General features: G+C 45.1%; 1 protein-coding gene across 5 annotated transcripts in view; it reads left to right on the top strand.

Annotated features, from left to right (window-relative positions):
* LOC135504552 (intermediate filament family orphan 2-like) overlaps window positions 1-21478 on the top strand; it is a 48496-nt gene that overhangs the window by 6122 nt on the left and 20896 nt on the right. For 3 of the 5 annotated variants that reach the window (XM_064923251.1, XM_064923247.1, XM_064923248.1), the window contains exons 2-4: window positions 11079-11139; window positions 12723-12821; window positions 12948-12992. In XM_064923251.1, the coding sequence (XP_064779323.1) occupies window positions 11079-11139; window positions 12723-12821; window positions 12948-12992 (205 nt within the window). The remainder of the gene's footprint in view (window positions 1-11078; window positions 11140-12722; window positions 12822-12947; window positions 12993-21478) is intronic. The other 2 variants (XM_064923250.1, XM_064923252.1) reach the window with 1 other exon arrangement.

Raw genomic sequence — 21478 nt, 5'->3', positions numbered from 1 at the left:
ATGATTCAAACCTAATTGACCAATGGGTGTTCATGGTCGATTTCTCTCAAAGTGCCCGTCAATAGGAATAACCAGGATACAGGTCCTATTTATAAACTTGGATTGTGGAATAATAGCTGTTATGCAATGCATGGGCATTCATCGATGTAGTTTCTGTCGTAACTGTATGGGCTAACAAACCATTGGCATATGACGTGCCAAACTGAACATGGCGGTGTGGCTCAGTTGGTAGAGCTTGGGGTTTGCAATGCCAGATTCGCGGTTCCAATTCCCATTGGACTCAACAATACAAACATGTATGCACACACTACTGTAAAGTGCTTTGGATAAAAATATCTGCTGAATGGCCTATATTTGGGCTTCATTTGTGTTTGAAGGTTTGGAGCCATATGTACTTCAAAGTTGTGGTGTGTTCCACTCATTAACTTTGTGAAGCTTTAACAGGGGCCCATTGTTTCAACAAACAGAGAAGCCTGTGTTTTAAAAATAAAGAGTGCTGAGAGAATGAGCTGACTTGGATGACAAAGTTTTATTGTGAGTGCTACCAATTAGGTTGATTTGACAAAGAGGGCATTGGAGTGGCAATGTTGACCTGTGAACAGTGAATTTCAGGTTCAAAGTTCAAACACAATTTTGTTTGGATGTTGATGTTTTACCCTTGAAATGTTTTTTGTTGTCGTTTTGTTTGAATCCTGTTGATATTCATTCGGATTAAAATTGGCTCTGCTTTCAAGCAACTGAATTGTAATGTTCAGGTAGTACAGCCCTGTTTCACTCTGTTTTTAAGGGTCTCCCTAATGAACACGATAGTGGTGCGAGGGTTAGCTGTTTGTTCACCTGCACCCGCCTGCAATTGCTAATAACTAATCCATAACCACCCAACTATATGGATAAAGTGAAAACCTGAGGCCTGCACCCCACCCTAACCCGCTAATATACAAAATACACTGTAGACTATAGTCAGAGACGGCAGAACCATTTTTGGACAGGGGGTGCAGGATTTTTTTGTTGCCTAATTTAGAAATGTTTCTGTTTATAATTTCTGACATTTTGGCAAGGCATTTGTTAGTCAACATGTCTATAATTAGACACAGTTGAAGTCAGAAATTTAAATACACTTAGGTTGGAGTCATTAAAACTCGTTTTTCAACCACTCTACCAATTTCTTGTTAACAAACTATAGTTTTGGCAAGTCAGTTAGGACATCTACTTTGTGCATGACACAAGTAATTTCTACAATTGTTTACATACAGATTATTTCACTTATAATTCACTATCACAATTCCAGCGGGTCAGAAGTTTACATACACTAAGTTGACTGTGCCTTTAAACAGCGTGGAAAATCCCAGAAAATTATGTCATGGCTTTAGAAGCTTCTGATGGGCTAATTGACATCATTTGAGTCAATTGGAGGTGTACCTGTGGATGTATTTCAAGGCCGACCTTCAAACTCAGTGCCCCTTTGCTTGACATCATGGGAAAATCAAAAGAAATTAGCCAAGACCCCAGAAAAATCATTGTAGACCTCCACAAGTCTGGTTCACCCTTGGGAGCAATTTCCAAAGGCCTGAAGGTACCACGTTCATCTATACAAACAATAGTACGCAAGTATAAACACCATGGGACCATGCAGCCATCATACCTGTAGCAAACCTCTTCCTCTTCTGAGGAGGAGAAGCGAGAAGGATCGGAGGACCAAAACGCAGCGTGGTAAGTGTCCATAATGTTTATTTTAAAACATAAACACTACGAAATACAAAACAATACACGTGAAATGAATGAAACAGTCCCGTGTGGCGACAAACACTGACACGGAAGACAAACACCCACAACCCAAAACTGAAACCCAGGCCACCTAAGTATGATTTTCAATCAGGGACAACGATTGACAGCTGCCTCTGATTGAGTACCATACTAGGCCGAACTCAAAAACCAACATAGAAAAACAAACATAGACTGCCCACCCCAACTCACGCCCTGACCATACTAAAACAAAGATAAAATAACAGAACTATGGTCAGAACGTGACAATACCGCTCAGGAAGGAGACGCGTTCTGTCTCGTAGAGATGAACGTAGTTTGGTGTGAAAAGTGCAAATCAACAGAACAACAGCAAAGGACCCTGTGAAGATGCTGGAGGAAACAGGTACAAAAGTATCTATATCCACAGTAAAACGAGTCCTATATCGACATAACCTGAAAGGCCGCTCAGCAAGGAAGAAGACACTGCTCAAAAACCACCATAAAAAAGCCAGACTACGGTATGAAACTGCACATGGGGACAAAGATTGTACTTTTTGGAGAAATGTCATCTGGTCTGATGAAACAAAAACAGATCTGTTTGGCCATAATGACCATCGTTATGTTTGGTGGAAAAAGGGGGAGGCTTGCAAGCCAAAGAACACCATCCCAACCGTGAAGCACGGGGGTGGCAGCATCATGTTGTGGGGGTGCTTTGCTGCAGCAGGGACTGGTGCACTTCACAAAATAGATGGCATCATGAGGACGGAAAATGATGTGGATATATTGAAGCAACATCTCAAGACATCAGTCAGGAAGTTAAAGCTTGGTCGCAAATTGATCTTCCAAATGGACAATGACCCCAAGCATACTTCCAAAGTGGTGAGTCAAAATGGCTTAAGGACAACAAAGTCAAGGTATTGGAGTGGCTATCACAAAGCCCTGACCTCAATCCCATAGAACATTTGTGGGCAGAACTGAAAAAGCGTGTGCGAGCAAGGAGGTCTACAAACCTGACTCAGTTACACCAGCTCTGTCAGGAGGAATGGGCCAAAATTCACCCAACTTATTGTGGGAAGCTTGTGGAAGGCTACCCAAAACATTTGACCCAAGTTAAACAATTTAAAGGCAATACTACTAAATAATAATTGAGTATAAACTGACCCACTGGGAATGTAATGAAAGAAATAAAAGCTGAAATAAATAATTCTCTCTATTATTCTGACATTTCACATTCTTAAAACAAAGTGGTGATCCTAACTGACATAAGACAGGGAATTTTTACTTGGATTAAATGTCAAGAATTGTGAAAAAAATGTATTTGGCTAAGGTGTATGTAAACTTCCGACTCCAACTGTACATGCGGCTTCTCTTCTGTCATTATATGTTGCCCTAGATGACTAAATAAACCCTTGCTGACCAGAATAATGTCATAAATCGGTAGAATGAATGCTTAAATCTACAGCAGTTGACATCTCTAGTTTTTTTCTGTAATCTCTGCTTCTTTCAAGAAGCATAGACGTTTTAGGGACCAGGGATGAAATGTAACAGTACAAAAGCGGGAAAGATTGTCTATGCAAAATCCCCGATTACATCAGTTTGACCACTTGTAAGGAAATAGAAAGCTATGAAAACGACCCACGACCCCAGATTTCAGTTCAGTTTGGATGCATGTTTTATGTGGTTAAAATACTATACTTTTATTATGCTGATAAAGAAAGCACCTCTACAGATGGTATCTAATTGCACATGGGCATTCTCTCAAGATGCTGAAATAAATAAATCCTACTTCTCCAATCCTGTTCCTGAGTCAACATTTTGCCTACATTTGGTGTATCATTTTATCTCAAGAAATGATTAATTACTAAGGAGTACATATTAAGGCCATGCGAGAGGTTATAGACCTGCAGTCAGTGTCCAGATTTAAGTTTCCATTTAACCCATCCAAACAGTAGGTTACAGTCCCATTGACGTGCCATGGGCTTATTTGAAGTCCCCGTCTTGTAACTGTCAAATTTGTAAAGCGCCTCACAATCATCGCACATAACATAACACTGCTATCATCTTCATTTACCACTTCACCAAATCTTTCACAAACATGACTTTTCTGGCCCTCCCTTCTCTTTATTTTAAACTCTCCATTTCGCAGCTTTACTCTTATTGAATTAAACACCGACATGGACTTTTTTTGCCTCCGTGGGTTGACGTTAACTTTTTATCTGCCTGTTCCCAAAGCATTTTGCGATTGGCGTGTCGGCTATTTAGTCTGGTCCTAAAGTTTAGACTTACGCACTAATGCCAGATAGCCTAAAATAATGGGGGGACTCTATGTGACCTATAGATATAAATTGCACCAGAATTAGACATTTATCTATTTGTTTTAAGGTATTTTTATTTTTATTCAACACGCCCACCACCCGCCCTTCATCCACCGCTGATATAATCAAATATGACCTTGTGGACATTGACACCACTCTGATCTGACCATGCCTGGCATATGCCAGTGTGTTGCTGATGGGCTGCACAAAGAAGCAGCAAGCCACACTGGATAGGGTACAGAAAAGAGCAAGCAAGATAATAACAAAAAAAACTGAGACATCCCATTGACCCTTCCACCACCACAGACACAGCAGTAAGATTGGTCACTGACATGCACCGACCTGACCACCCTCTCTCTACATGATCTCCTACCACAGAGAAGGGGAGACAGCGATGGCAGAGTCCTCCGCAACCAGAACCAACTGTCCAGCATCAAAGCAAGAACAAATAGACTGAGAAATTTGTCCATAGCCACTGACATCAGACTTTTTAATAACCAAATTGACTTTTCAACTGTAATTGGTTAGGACCTTTTCAATTGAATGTAGTATCCTGTGTATTTTAAGCATTTAACTAAATGTAACTGCATTCTGCATAATTCAGTCTCGTCGACTGCAAGCATGAATGAAATAAATCAAAATCAGGGTTATGAGTCAACCCGCGCATCACTAGATCACAACCCTGATCAAGGACCACATAACTACAGTAAAAAATAATAAAAAGTAACACAATACAATAACAATAATGAGGTTATATACAGGGGGTACCGGTACTGAGTCATTGTGCGTGGGTACAGATTTGACAAGTTAATTTGTACATGTAGTTAGGGGTGAAGTGACTATGCATAGATAAACAGTGAGTGGCAGCAGTGTACAAAACAAATGGGGGGGCAGTCAATGTTCATTGTTCAGCAGTCTTATGACTTGGGGGTAGAAGTGGTTAAGGAGCCTTTTGGTCCAAGACTTAGCACTCCGGTACCACTTGCCGTGCAGTAGCAGAGAAAACAGTCTATGACTTGGGTGACTGGAGTCTCTAACAATTTTTTGGGATTTCCTCTGACACCGCCAAGTATATAGGTCCTGGATGATATGAAGCTTGGCCCCAGTGATGTACTGGGCCATACGCACTACCCTCTGTAGCACCTCACGGTCAGATGCCAAGCAGTTCCCATACCAGGCGGTGATGCAACCGGTCAGGATGCTCTCGTTGGTGCAGCTGTTGAACTTTTAGAGGATCTGGGGACCCATGCCAAATCTTTTCAGTCTCCTGAGGGGGGAAATGTGTTGTCGTGCCCTATTCATGACTGTCTTGGTGTGTTTGGACCATGGATAGTTCGTTGGTGATGTGGACACCAAGGAACTTGAAACTCTGGACCCGCTCCACTTCAGCCCTGTCGATGTTAATAGGTTTCTGTTCGGCCTGCCTTTTCCTGTAGTCAACGATCAGCTCCTTTGTCTTACTCACTTTGAGGGAGAGGTTGTTGTTCTGGCACCACACTGATAGGTCTTTGACCTCCTCCCTATAGGCTGTCTCATCGTTGTCAGTGACCAGGCCTACCACTATTGTGTCGTCAGCAAACATAATGATGGTGTTGGAGTTGTGTTTGGCCATGCAGTCGTGGGTGAACAGGGAGTACAGGAGGGGACTAAGTACACACCCCTGAGGGGTCACAGTGTTGAGGATCAGTGCGGCAGATATGTTGTTGCCTACCCTTACCACCTGGGTGCGGCCCGTCATGAAGTCCAGGATCCAGTTGCAGAGGGAGGTGTTTAGTCAGGCTCCTTAGCTTAGTGATGAGCTTCATGGACACTATGGTGTTGAATAACGAGCTGTAGTCAATGAATAGCATTCTCACATAGGTGTTCCTTTTGTCCAGGTGTGAAAGGCCAGTGCGGAGTGAGACTGAGATATCTTCATCTGTGGATCTGTTGGGGCGGTATACGAATTGAAGTGGGTTTAGGGTATCCGGAAGGATGCTGTTGATGTGAGCCATGACCAGCCTTTTAAAGCTCTTCATAGCTACTGATGTGAGTGCTAGGGTGCGGTATTCATTTAGGCAGGTTTCCTTCGCTTGGGCACAGGGACTATGGTGGTCTGCTTGAAACATGTAGGTATTACAGACTCGGTCAGGGAGAGGTTGAAAATGTCAGTGAAGACACTTGCCAGTTGGTCTGCTCATGCTTTGAGTACACATCCTGGTAATCCGTCTGTCCCCGCGGCTTTGTGAATGCTACCGAGAGCGTTATCACAGTCGTCCAAAACAGCTGGTGGTCTCTTGCATGCTTTAGTGTTGCTTGCCTCGAAACGAGCATAAAAGGCATTTAGCTAGTCTGGTAGGCTCGTGTCAATGGGCAGCTGGCGGCTGGGTTTCCCTTTGTAGTACGTAATAGTTTTCAAGCCCTACCACATGCAACGAGTGTCAGAGCTGTTGTAGTAGGATTCAATCTTAATCCTGTATTGACTCTTTGCTTGTTTGATGGTTTGTCTGAGGGCATAGCGGGATTTCTTAAAAGCGTCCGGATTACTGTCCCTCTCCTTGAAAGCGGCAGCTTTAACCTTTAGCTCAATGCAGATGTTTCCTTTAATCCATGGCTTCTGGTTGGGATATGTACGTACGGTCGCCGTGTGGGGACGACGTCGTCAATGCACTTATTGATGATGCAGAGGACGGAGGTGATATACTCGTCAATGCCATTGGATGAATCCCGGAACATTCCAGTCTGTGCTAGCAAAACAGTCCTGTAGCGTAGCATCCACGTCATCTGACCACTTCCGTATTTAGCAAGTCACTGGTACTTCCTGCTCTAGTTTTTGATTGTAAGCAGGAGGATATAATTATTGTCAGATTTGCCAAATGGAGGGCGAGGGAGAGCTTTGTATGTGTCTCTGTGTGTGGAGTAAAGGTGGTCTAGAGTTTTTTTCCCTCTGGTTGCACATGTGACATGCTGGTAGAAATGAGGTTAAATTGATTTAAGTTTGCCTGCATTAAAAACCCCGGCCATTAGGAGCGCCACTTCTGGATGAGCCTTATAGAGTTGGTTGAGTGCGGTCTTACTGGCAGCATCAGTTTGTGGTGCTAAATAGATGGCAACAAATAATATAGATGAGAACTTTCTTGGTAGATAGTGTGGTCTACAGCTTATCATAAGCTACTCTACCTCAGGTGACCTGAGGTACCAGCTGTTATTGACAAATAGACACACACCCCCACCCCTCGTCTTACCAGATGTAGCTTCTCTGTCCTGCCGGTGCATGGAAAATCCCGCCAGATCTATATTATCCGTGTCGTCGTTCAGCCACAACTCGGGGAAACATAAGATATTACAGTGCAAACTACCTGATGACTGCCTCCTCTAAACACATCCCATATTCTTCCAAAAAGGCATGGCCTAGATTTTATTTGTTGAAATTGTCAGAGTGGCTTGAAATATTACAGATGGTTCTTAAGAGTGACCAATATTCTAACCCTCAGCACATGCCCCATCCTCATCCAGTGGATGGTGATATTACGGATGGATGTGTTATTTTTGTTAATGTTAGTGGAGTCTAGCCAGCACTGCGTCCTGGCTCCCAGCACAAGGACTTGCCTCCTAATGGGATTGGTGTCTGTCTGTGTAACCACCATGCTCCCCTCCCCACCCCAGGCCATTCTGCAGAGTGAGATGGAGGCTGCACTTCTTAATTCAACCCCCATCCTATTTTGGAGTTTTTGTGAGTCATCAAATATAGATGTGTTAGGAATTTACCATCTGTGGAATGCTTGATATCACGTTCCATGTACTTTGAAAATGAATGTTTCCGATTGTCATATACTGTATAATCAGCTAAGCTTATGCAGGCACTGTAAACTTTTTGAACTACAGTTTTGACCTAGCTAGTTTACTGAGTGGGTGGCAGTAGTTAAACAATATGATGGCACACATTCAAAAAAGGTCCCCTACACCAAAGTCAACTTTGCAGATCAAAAAGAGGACGATATGCTTAATTTTGTGTTTTCAGTAACATTTTTCTTTGAAGATTATTCACTACATGATCAACATGATCATTCCAAAATGATGGACATTAATATGGAGTTGGTTTGCTTTGCTGCTATAACAGCCTTCACTCTTCTGGGGAGTTTTTCCACTAGATGTTGTAACATTGCTGTGTGGACTTGCTTCCATTTAGCCACAAGAGCATTAGTAAGGTTGGGCAATTAGGCCTGGTTCACATTCGGCATTCCAATTCATCCCAAAGGAGTTTGATTAGGTTGAGGTCAGGGCTCTGTGCAAGTCAAGTTATTCCACACAGATCTCAACAAACCATTTCTGTATAGACCTCGCTTTTTGCACGGAAGCATTGTCATACTGAAACAGGAAAGGGACTTCCCCAAACTGTTGCCACAAAGTTGGAAGCACAGAAGCGTCTAGAATGCTATTATATGCTGTAGCGTTAAGATTTCCCTTCGCGGGAACTAAAGGGCCCGAACCATGAAACACGGCCCCAGACCATTATTCCTCCTCCACCAAACTTTACAGTTGGCACCATGCGTTCGGGCACGTAGTGTTCTCCTGGCATCCGCCAAACCCAGATTCTTCCGTCGGACTGCCAGAGGGTGAAGCATGATTTACCACTCCAGCCGACGCTTGGCATTGCACATGGTGATTTTAGGCTTCTGTGCGGCTGCTCGGCCATGGATACCCATTTCATAATGCTCCCGACGAACAGTTCTGGTGCTGACAGAAGCAGTTTGGAACTCGGTAGGGAGTTTTCAGCACTCAGTGATCCCGTTCTGTGAGCTTGTGTGGCCTACCACTTCGCGGCTGAGCCGTTGTTGCTCGTAGATGTTTCCGCTTCACAATACCAGCACTTACAGTGGACCGGGGCAACTCTAGCAGGGCAGAAATTTGACAAACTGACTTGTTGGAAAGGTGGACAAGTTGAAAGTCACTGAGCTCTTCTGTAAAGCCATTCTATACCCATGGTTTTGTCTATGGAGATTGCATGGCTGTGTGCTCGATTTTATACACCTGTCAGCAACGGGTGTGGCTGAAATAGGCGAATCCAATAAGTTGAAGGGGGGGTCCACATAATTTTGTATATATAGTGTATATAAAACGGTACCATTGAAGTCAAATGGCCTTTGTTAAACAAACTAGTGTGGTGGACGTGTAGCTCAGGCAGTAGAGCATGGAGCTTGCAACGCCAGGGTGGGTTTGATTCCTGCTAGGGCCACCCAGACGTAAAATGTATGCACGCATGACTGTAAGCTTTGGATAAAAGTGTGTGCTAAGTGGCATATATACGTAGTATAAGCAAGCAGATCCATGTTGACACGTTAAAAACAGCCTCTGTGTTTTTGGATGAGCTACAGAATATCTTACACATTTTGCCTCAAGGTTTTTTCATTTTGTTCACAAGCATGGGGACCCACAGGGGAGAATCTCAGTCAGAGTTTGACTGTATATTTACAGAGTCAACAGCCATCTCTCCACTGATCTGCTCTCCAGAAGAACAAGGAGTTCTTCAACTGATAAAAGTCTGTGTACTAAAGGAGACAAGCCTACTGATCTAGTATTATGGCTTGGCCATAGAGTAGCCTAACGGTGTAAATGGCAGAAAAAGAGAGAGAGAGACCATCTGAAATGCATGTTAGGCCAAAACAACTCACTCGTGTAACTGAATCAATGGGCGATTCATGGCTATCCCTGAGTCGTTGGCATAAGTGGCAGTGGCAGCCTATGTTCGTCATATCTCAGCTATCTTTACATGCATCGCTTACCTACCACACAAAGGCACACAAATCAATGTGTTCTCTTAAACTACCCCGTCTCCTGATGCTTCAGAGTGATAGGGGGCCACTGAGTGCATAGTGTTGACAGTGAGATCATGCTCTTTTCCTTGTCCACTTTGTAGCGTTCCTCGAAAGAGAGCCACCATTTTCTGTTTTCTCGGAGACGACAAGGATAATTGTCTAGCATGTGACATCTGTGACAACCTGATGAAGGCATTACGTTGAAACACTCCACACACTTAAATGACGCGCTGAAGAACGATGACCATATTGACAATAGGCCTTTTGATGATACAGTGAAATGACGTGTTTGAGAACATTGAATGGTTGACATTGTAACTGAGCAAAATAAAGTACGGCTATCTTGTCTTTACGACCCACCCCTTTTCACTTTTATTCTCCCAGTCGCTGTAAGTAATGTTTGCCCAAAGGGATAGTAAATAGTTATTGCAAAGAGAACAGTCCAATGGTATTTGCTTAGTAACCTTCAGGTGTGACCTATCTCTCTCTCTAAGTCGACGTAAGCTGCTGTCATCACTGTCCGTACAAGGCTTATTGCACTGCTATTAAAGCAGATGTACATAACCGAGACAAGCTACCTCGTCGATACCTTTTTGACGTATGACTGATACGGTGCAATAATTCATCATGACTTGAGTGTTTGTCTTAAAGTTGGTCACATTGTTTCCGTGACTCGGTGAGAAGAAGGTCAAAGGTACAGTAGGCGTCAACCGCGCCTGTGTGATGAGGAACCTTGCCAGAGACCTGAAACTCCCAGTGCTAATGCCTAGGTTTTAGCTCATCAAGCTAACACGGTCTTGTGTTGCGCCGGAGACCTGAGTTCGAACCCAGTCATTCCACATGGTCTGTTGAGCCTCAGCCAAGGCGACTCTCCATTGAACAGCAAGACTAGACAGAAGAAAGCACAGTGTTTACTACATAGCAACAAAGCTGTGGACAGTTACAGACTTCCCTGACATTGTATCACTGTCCTCCATGCATTTAGTGGACAACAGAGAACAAAGAAAATGGCTGAATGAGTAGGAAAGACTTTCTGGCTTCCAGGTTGATGATTTCACATGGTTAGTTGATTGCTTGCGCTACTAGGGTGATTGTGAGTCAACAGGCTACAGGGGTGTCTGCTCAAATGATCTGTGTTAGGATTTATACAGGGCTGACCCTGGGACTGCACTGACCAAACCGTGTGTGTGTGTGTGTGTGTGTGTGTGTGTGTGATGTGTTCCAGATGGGAGGAGGAGCTGTCTAAGCGCCAGCAGATGGAGGCCATGGTGGAGACACTACAGGAGGTGAGAGCTCGCCATTTTAAATCATCACACCGTACCATACTCCCTCACCGCATCCCAATACTTCTCCTGTAATATCCAGGCATGGGAAAGAGGGAGATTTCAACATATTTCTTAGAATGGTAATTTTCCTTTTAAATCCAAAGATCAAATGTCATTGGCCATTAAAGCTAGAATCCTTAGTTGCTATTAGTACACACAGGGTACAAAACATTAAGAACACCTTCCTAATATTGAGTTGCACCCCCCCCTCTTTGGCCTCAGAATAGCCTCAATTCGTCGGGGCATGGACTCTGCAAGGTGTTGAGGGCGTTCCATACTTTTTTTGTCTTTCCAATTCACACCCTCTAAGTGGCATACGTTATTATAATCTATTTCTCAATTGTCTCAAGGCTTAAAAATCCTTCTTTAACCTGCCTCCTCTCCATCTAAACTGATTGAATTGGATTTAACAAGTGACATCAATAAGGGATCATAACTTTCACCTGGTCAGTCTGTGTCATGGAAAGAGCAGGCTGTTCATAATGTTTTGTACACTGAGTGTATCCTCATTGATTCTTGATGAATATAACTTATAAATGCCTCATGAGCCTAGTTCGTACCCCATCAGAACCCCAAATATAAGCTTGTTTTACTCTGTTGTAAACAATAGAAATATAAACAAAGACTGTATAGCCTCAAAACATAACATCTGTCATTTTGATTTCATGGATGGTCCGTTCTTACATCCATAGCTCTATGTATGAATGGTCTCTAGCTATGAGTAGTTATATTTCTCTAGGCCCATCCCTCAGCTTTTTACCAAAACAGAGGCAGGGTGGCTGCTTTGGTATTGTTTTAATAAAGGATTCTAGCTTTCATTGAGGGACATCCATGAGGGCAAGTGAAAAAGTGCACACTTCGGGAGGAAATACAGGTTCTTGGGATGCAGGCTCAGCCTCTGTGTCATGTTTGTGTGTATTTTGCATGATTGCCAGTAAGCTCCCTATTCAGCAGTTGCGATAACATATCTCCGGATGCCTCTGACGTATTGCAATGTGCTGTGTGTCTGTACTCTGTTCTACAGAACAGAATGGGAAAGTTCATGATAGAAAACAGATATGGGTGGGGACTTCACATGCTTTAGTCCCCCTGTGTATATGTTAGTCAGTGGGAACAGTGGTGTGTTTTAAAACCCCCCCAAAAAAACGAGATCACATTACCCCCCAAAAAAACAGCCAAGATCACTGACTCTCCCTGACTAACTATGCCTCAACTGTTCCTGCTAGCTGCATTCCAGATTACTTTTATTGGAGCTCTTGGCTCAGACTCAATCCACTTTGGAATGTTGTTGTTGTGATGCATCAAATGAGTGGATTATAGAGTAATTAAATGACTTTTCGAACATGTTATGCAGAAAGGGGTGCTCTTATAATAGGAGTTGAACTTACGTTTTTTTTGTAAGGTGTTTTAGGACACATTTTCTAAGCACATGCCTTACGCATGGTTATTCGTAAATGTGTGTAAATTGTATTGAGCCATGGTATGTCAATAGATTAGTTGTAGAGTGTGATGTGGCTGTCTGTTCCACGGTCTACCCTCTCCAGAGTGCCCAGGAGTCTGAAGTGGTTCAGGGGCAGCTCACTGAGAAGGTGGAGAGACTCAAGACAGAGCTGGTGGTCTTCAAGAGCCTCATGACTGACAATGTAAGTATGACACTCAGGCTTTCTTCAACAGTCCCTTATTCTCCTGGTATTTACACAAAAATGTCATGGTAAAAGGTTAAGTAAATAGTAATCACTTAGTAGTTTTGTGTGCTCCATTTAAACTAGAAACACCCAACCAACTTTAAATTGTGCGGACTGGTTCAACTTACTGTAAGTTGCAAAGCTTTTTGACACTATTTATACTTTGTTTTTAAAATCACACCCATTTATTGTCACCCGCCCAACGTAAATCTATTCATCCATCCACCCACCTCTTCTGCAACTGATGCATGCTACCACTCTCTCCTGTCGGTGATATGTACAGCCTGGCAGTCAGAATGCTCACCACACATTTTTGTCATACCACACATGGACAGTCTCCCTTGAACCCTGAGGCTAAGAAATTCCTTTGGAATTGGTTAGAGGCAGGCAGACGAACAGCAGGCAGGCACAGGCAGGCAGATGAACGGATGGGTGGCCGGGCGGACAGACAGACAGGCAGAGTAGGAATGAGATGAGAAACCCCTATGGCTCGCCTCACGCAGCCTCCGCCTGTTCTTTAAGGCTCTGTGGTTTTGGCCTGCTTTCTAATGAACTCCAGCTGGGCTACGGACTCGCCCAGTCTGTGGCCTGGAGTAGCTACGTTCACAGATTAGCCAAAACCCGGCCCGACTACTGTTTCACACGCAACCACACTTTGCCCTTCCCAGTCACTTTTGAACCCTTTCAAGTTAATTTGTTCTTTGTTTAAAAAATGGCACTGTCTGTTAAAGGGGAAGTTTACCTTAAATCCAACATTACCTATGTGATTCCATACATTGAAACTATACTGAACAAAAATATAAACGCAACATGTAAAGTGTTGGTTTCATGAGCTGAAATAAAAGATCCCAGAAATGTTCCTTAGCACAAAACGCTTATTTATCTCCAATTTTGTGCACAAATTTCTGTTAGTGAGCACTTCTCATTTGCCAAGATAATCCATCCACCTGACAGATAGGGCATATCAAGAAAGCTGATTAAACAGCACGATCATTACACAGGTGTACCTTGTGCTGGGGACAATAAAAGGCCACTGTTTTTGCAGTTTTGTCACACAACACAATGCCACAGATGTCTCAAGTTTTGAGGGCGCGTGCAATTGCCAGAGAATTTAATGATCATTTATCTACGATAAGCTGCCTCCAACGTTGTTTTCAAAAATGTGCAGTACGTCCAACCGGCCTCACAACCACAGACCACATGTAACCACGCCAGCTCAGGACCTCCACATCCGGCTTCATCACCTGCGGGATCGTCTGAGACCAGCCACCCGAACAGCTGATGAAATTGTGGGTTTGCGCAACCAAATATTTTCTGCACAAACTGTCAGAAACCATCACAAGGAAGCTCATCTGTGTGCTCATCATCCTAAGCAGGGTCTTGACCTGACTGCAGTTTGGCGTCGTAACCGAGGTCAGTGGGTAAATGCTCACCTTCGATGGCCATGGGCACACTAGAGAATCCAGGTTTCAACTGTACCGGACAGATGGCAGACAGCATGTTTGGTGTTGTATGGGCGAGTGGTTTGTTGATGTCAACGTTGTGAACAAAGTGCCCCCTGGTGGTGGTGGGGTTTATGGTATGGGCACGCATAAGCTACGGACAACAACCACAATTGCATTTTACCGATTACAATCTTAATGCACAGAGATACCATGACGAGACCCTGAGGCCCGTTGTCGTGCCATTCATCTGCCACCATCACCTCATGTTTCAGCATGACAATGCACAGCCCCATGTTGCAAGGATCTGTACACAATTCCTGGAAGCTGAAAATGTCCCAGTTCTTCCATGGCCTGCATACTCGCCAGACATGTCACCCATTGAGCATGTTTGCGATGCTCTGGATTGACGTGGACGACAGAGTGTTCCAGTTCCCACCAATATCCAGCAACTTTGCACAGCCATTGAAGAGGAGTGGGACAACATTCCACAGCCAAAACCAACAGCCTGATCAACCCTATGCAAAGGAGATATGTCACGCTGCATGAGGCAAATGGTGTCTACACCAGATACTGACTGGTTTTCTGGTCCATGCCCCTACCTTTTCTAAAGGTTTCTGTGACCAACAGATGCATATTGTAACGGCGTTCTTCATTTGTCGCAAGAAAGTCGGACCGAAATGCAGAGTGTTGGTTACTCATGTTTTTTAATGAAAACAAATGGCGATTACATGAAAATACTGAGACAAATACAAAACAACAAAACGAAACGTGAAACCTAAATACAGCCTATCTGGTGAAACTACACAGAGACAGGAACAATCACCCACGAAATACAAAGTGAAACCCAGGCTACCTAAATACGGTTCCCAATCAGAGACAGCGAGAATCACCTGACTCTGATTGAGAACCGCATCAGGCAGCCAAACCTATGCAACACCCCTACTCAGCCGCAATCCCAATAACTAAAAAACCCCACTACGAAATACAACAACATAAACCCATGTCACACCCTGGCCTGACCAACTAATTAACGAAAACACAAAATACTAAGACCAAGGCGTGACAGAACCCCCCCTCCCTAAGGTGCGGACTCCCGGACGCACCTCAAAACCATAGGGAGGGTCCGGGTGGGCGTCGGCCATGGTGGCGGTTCCGGCTCGGGACGTGGACCCCACTCCATAACTGTCATAGTTCCTCCCCTTCCCGTCCTGGGATGATCCACCCTCGCCGCCGACCATGGCCTAATAGTCCTCACCCAGAACCCCACTGAACTGAGGAGCAGCTCATGACTGAGGGGCAGCTCGTGACTGAGGGGCAGCTCGTGACTGAGGGGCAGCTCGGGACTGAGGCAGCTCGGGACTGAGGGGAAGCTCGGGACTGAGGCAGCTCGGGACTGAGGGGCAGCTCGGGACTGTGGGGCAGCTCGGGACTGTGGGGCAGCTCGGGACTGAGGGGCAGCTCGGGACTGAGGGGCAGCCCAGCACTGAGAGGAAGCCTAGTACTGAGAGGAAGCCCAGTACTGAGATGAAGCCCAGCCAGGCAGTTGAATCCGGCAGATCCTGGCTGACTGGCGGATCTGGAAGAGTCTGGTTGACTAGCGGATCTGGAAGAGTCCGGTCGACTAGCAGATCTGGAAGAGTCTGGTCGACTGGCAGATCTGGAAGAGTCTGGTTGACTGGCAGATCTGGAAGAGTCTGGCTGACTGGCAGATCTGGAAGAGTCTGGCTGACTGGCAGATCTGGAAGAGTCTGGCTGACTGGCAGATCTGGAAGAGTCTGGCTGACTGGCAGATCTGGAAGAGTCTGCTTCATGCAGTGGCTGCTTCATGCAGACTGTCGGCCCTGACTGCTCCATGCTGACTGGCGGCTCTGGCTTCTCCATGCAGATTGACAGCTCTGGCGGTTTCTTGCAGACTGACAGCTCCTTGCAGACTGGCAGCTCCTTGCAGACTGGCAGCTCCTTGCAGACTGACATCTCCTTGCAGACTGGCAGCTCCATGCAGACTGGCAGCTCCATGCAGACTGGCAGCTCTGGCTGCTCCATGCAGACTGACAGCTCTAGCTGTTCCATGCAGACTGGCAGCACTAGCTGCTCCATGCAGACTGGCAGCTCTAGCTGCTCCATGCAGACTGGCAGCTCTAGCTGCTCCATGCAGACTGGCAGCTCTGGCTGCTCCATGCAGACTGGCAGCTCTAGCTGCTCCATGCAGACTGGCAGCACAGGCTGCTGCGAACAGGCAGGAGGCTCCGGCAGCGCTGTAGAGGAGGAAGGCTCTAGAAGCGCTGAACAGGCGGGAGACTCCGACAGCGCAGGAGAGGCAAGGCGCACTGTAGGCCTGATGCGTGGTGCTGGCACTGGTGGTATTGGGCCGAAGACACGCACAGGAAGCCTGGTGCGGGGAGCTGCTACCGGAGGGCTTGTGTGTGGAGGTGGTACTGGATGGACCGGACCGTGCAGGCGCACTGGAGCTCTTGAGCACCGAGCCTGCCCAACCTTACCCGGTTGTATACTCTCGGTCGCCCTGCCAGTGCGGCGAGGTGGAATAGCCCGCACTGGGCTATGTAGGCGAACCGGAGACACCGAGCCCAAGGCTGGTGCCATGTAAGCCGGCCCAAGGAGACGCACTGGGGACCAGATGCGTAGAGCCGGCTTCATGGCATTTGGCTCGACGCTCAATCTAGCCCGGCCTTTACGCGGAGCTGAAATATACCGCACCGGGCTATGCACCCGCACTGGGGACACCGTGCGCACCACTGCATAACACGGTGCCTGCCCGGTCTCTCTAGCCCTCCGGTAAGCACAGGGAGTTTGCGCAGGTCTCCTACCTGGCGTAGCCATACTCCCTGAAAGCCCCCCCCCCCCAAGAAATTTTTGGGGCTGATTCCCGGGCTTCCATCCACGTCGCCGTGCTGCCTCCTCATACCAGCGCCTCTCGGCTTTAGCCGCCTCTAGTTCCTCCTTGGGGCGGCGATATTCACCAGGCTGAGCCCAGGGTCCTTTTCCGTCCTGTTCTTCCTCCCATGTCCAATTCTCCAAGTGGTGCAGCCTCTCCCACTGAAGCTGCTTCTGTTGCCTCTCCTGTGGCTCCTGCCTGTTAACACGCTGCTCGGTCCGTGTGTGGTGGGTGATTCTGTAACGGCGTTCTTCGTTTGTCGCAAGAAAGTCGGACCGAAATGCAGCGTGTTGGTTACTCATGTTTTTTTATGAAAACAAATGGCGATTACATGAAAATACTGAGACAAATACAAAACAACAAAACGGAACGTGAAACCTAAATACAGCCTATCTGGTGAAACTACACAGAGACAGGAACAATCACCCACGAAATACAAAGTGAAACCCAGGCTACCTAAATACGGTTCCCAATCAGAGACAGCGAGAATCACCTGACTCTGATTGAGAACCGCATCAGGCAGCCAAACCTATGCAACACCCCTACTCAGCCGCAATCCCAATAACTAAAAAACCCCACTACGAAATACAACAACATAAACCCATGTCACACCCTGGCCTGACCAACTAATTAACGAAAACACAAAATACTAAGACCAAGGCGTGACACATATCTGTATTCCCAGTCATGTGAAATCCATATATTAGGGCCTAATGAATTTGTTTCAAATGTACTTATATGAACTGGAACTGTAACTCAGTAAAACCTTTGAAATTGTTGCATGTTGTGTTTATATTTTTGGTCGTGTAGTTTGCCTTCTCCCCATCTCTCTCCCTGCAGTCTAGAACTGGAAAGTTGTATTGCTCGCTCTGCTCTTGTCAGTAGACAAATTCTTTGTTTTATTGAAAGCTTACGTCCTAATGAGAATTTTTTTTAAATCAAAAGTACTATCGGTCAGGAAATGTGTACTTCTCCAACTAAAACAATTTAGATGATTTTATGTAATTATTTTATGTGGCCGACTGCAACAACACCAGAGATAGGTAACAACTGTGCATGTGCGCTCTTGTGAGGAAATACCTTTACATAAAAATGACAGATTAGGTATGCGAAGTAAAACAACAACCTACAAACATGTCTGACGACGAAATACTCGCGGGTAATTAATGAAACTACTGGAGGGGCGTTGATGGTGTCGTCGAACTGTATTTATTTGAGCCTGAGTTTTCTGACAAAGAATTGAGGAAAATTGAGCTTCACATGGCCGTTGACGCTCTTGCGGCCGCAGCAGCAGGACCACAGCCCCAGCCTCTCCTAGGATGAACGCAGATTGGTGGTGCAGTTGTGGTAACTGTGCTTCAATGTTGATGAATGCTTATGCTGCAGAGAATTTGATGATGAGGAGCAGTTAGTTTGCTTTCGCGACCACAGGGATTTTGCTGTCCACATCAACTCTGGTGCCTGGAAACATTTTTCAGTATCCCAAAAAGAAATTGGAGACTGGGCCAAAAGGACAGTTATCCAACAAGTAAGTAGCTGAACTTTACTTTATTGAAATATCACTTATCATAAAGCTCAATGAGCTGGACCGTTGTGGGTATATGTTATTATATTAGCCCAAACACTGTCTTGATATGTTTTCACATTATCACAATGCTATTTGAGTAAGATATAGGAAATATAGGCCTACATAATTGAACTTGAAATAACAGCAACAACTACGAACAGAAAATAAGAACCTGTTTTCATATTGTCAAGAAGATTCTCCAGATTCTCAAATCCACTTTGTCCTTTGATTTAAAATTGTTATTCCAGGCAGTTCAGACTGGTCTTCTACCGCATCGTTTTGGAATAGGTCCAGGAGTCTGGATTCCTCTCCCATCCTGCGTGGTAAATGCCATCCGCACTAAATATCCATCACCCTATGGGGTCTACACTGGTTTTTGGGAAGTGAAAGACTCCCAGGGCTTGTAAACAGTTGAAGTTAATGGTTTGTGCTACTCCCAGCCTTTGATGTGTGTCAAGTTAGGTACAGTTGAAGTCGAAAGTTTACATACACTGAGGTTAGAATCATTAAAATTCATTTTTCAACCACTCCACAAAGTTCTTGTTAAACAAACTATAGTTTTGGCAAGTCGGTTAGGACATCATTTTTCCAACAATTGTTGACAGACAGATTATTTCACTGTATCACAATTCTAGTGGGTCAGAAGTTCACATACACGAAGTTGAATGTGCCTTTAAACAGCTTGGAAAATTCAAGAAAATTATGTCATGGCTTTAGAAGCTTCTGATAGGCTAATTGGCATCATTTGAGTCAATTGGAGGTGTACCTGTGGCTGTATTTCAAGGTCAACCTTCAAACTCAGTGCCTCTTTGCTTGACATCATGAGAAAATCAAAAGAAATCAGCCAAGACCTCAGAATAAAATTGTAGACCTCCACAAGTCTGGTTCATCCTTGGGAGCAATTTCCAAACGCCTGAAGGTACCATGTTCATCTGTACAAACAATATTACGCAAATATAAACACCTTGGGACCACGCAGCCATCATATCGCTCAGGAAGGAGACAAGTTCTGTCTCCTAGAGATGAATGTACTTCTGGTGCGAAAAGTGCAAATCAATCCCAAAGAAACAGCAAAGGACCTTGTGACGATGCTGGAGGAAACAGGTACAAAGTATCTATATCCACAGTAAAAAGAGTCCTATATTGACATAACCTAAAAGGCCGCTCAGCAAGGAAGAAGCCACTGCTCCAAAACCGCAATAAAAAAGCCATACTACTGCTTTCAACTGCACACGGGGACAAAGATCGTACTTTTTGGAGAAATGTCCTCAGGTCTGGTGAGACAAAAATGGCCGTAATGACCATCGTTATGTTTAAAGGAAAAAGAAAAAGGGGAAGCTTGCAAGCCGAAGAACACCATCCCAACCGTGAAGCATGGAGGTGGCAGCATCCTGTTGTGGGGGTGCTTTGCTGCAGGAGGGACTGGTGCACTTCACAAAATAGATGGCTTCATGAGGAGGGGAAATTACGTGGATATATTGAAGCAACATCTCAAGGCATCAGTCAGGAAGTTAAAGCTTGGTCGCAAATTGATCTTCCAAATAGACAGTGACCCCAAGCATACTTCCAATGTTGTGGCAAAATGGCTTAAGGACAACAAAATCAAGGTATTAGAGTGGCCATCACAAAGCCCTGACCTCAATCGCATAGAAAATTTGCGGGCAGAACTGTCAGTTACACCAGCTCTGTCAGGAGGAATGGGCCAAAATTCACCCAACTTATTGTGGGAGGCTTGTGGAAGGCTACCCGAAACATTTAACCCAAGATAAACAATTTTAAGGAAATTCTACCAAATGCTAATTGAGTGTACACTTCTGACCCACTGCGAATGTGATGAAGTAAATAAAAGCTGAAATAAATAATTCTCTCTACTATTATTCTGACATTTCACATTCTTCAAATCAAATTTATTTATATAGCCCTTCGTATATCAGCTGATATCTCAAAGTGCTGTACAGAAACCCAGCCTAAAACCACAAACAGCAAGCAATGCAGGTGTAGAAGCACCATGGTTAGGAAAAACTCCCTAGAAAGGCCAAAACCTAGGAAGAAACCTAGAGAGGAACCAGGCTATGTGGGGTGGCCAGTCCTCTTCTGGCTGAGCCGGGTAGAGATTATAACAGAACATGGTCAAGATGTTCAAATGTTCATAAATGACCAGCATGGTCGAATAATAATAAGGTAGAACAGTTGAAACTGGAGCAGCAGCACGGCCAGGTAGACTGGGGACAGCAAGGAGTCATCATGTCAGGTAGTCCTGGGGCATGGTCCTAGGGCTCAGGTCCTCCGAGAGAGAGAAAGGAAGAGAATTAGAGAGAGCATATGTGGGGTGGCCAGTCCTCTTCCGGCTGTGCCGGGTGGAGATTATAACAGAACATGGCCAAGATGTTCAAATGTTCATAAATGACCAGCATGGTCGAATAATAATAAGGCAGAACAGTTGAAACTGGAGCAGCAGCACGGCCAGGTGGACTGGGGACAGCAAGCAGTCATCATGTCTGGTAGTCCTAGGGCATGGTTCTAGGGCTCAGGTTCTCCGAGAGAGAGAAGGAGAGAATTAGAGAACGCACACTTAGATTCACACAGGACACCGAATTGGACAGGAGAAGTACCCCAGATATAACAAACTGACCCCAGCCCCCCGACACATAAACTACTGCAGCATAAATACTGGAGGCTGAGACAGGAGGGGTCAGGAGACACTGTGGAG

Source organism: Oncorhynchus masou, chromosome 18, assembly GCF_036934945.1.
Source record: "Oncorhynchus masou masou isolate Uvic2021 chromosome 18, UVic_Omas_1.1, whole genome shotgun sequence".
NCBI lineage: Eukaryota > Metazoa > Chordata > Actinopteri > Salmoniformes > Salmonidae > Oncorhynchus > Oncorhynchus masou.
Note: the sequence above shows the minus strand (reverse complement) of the source record. Positions and strands in the feature narration are given on the sequence as shown.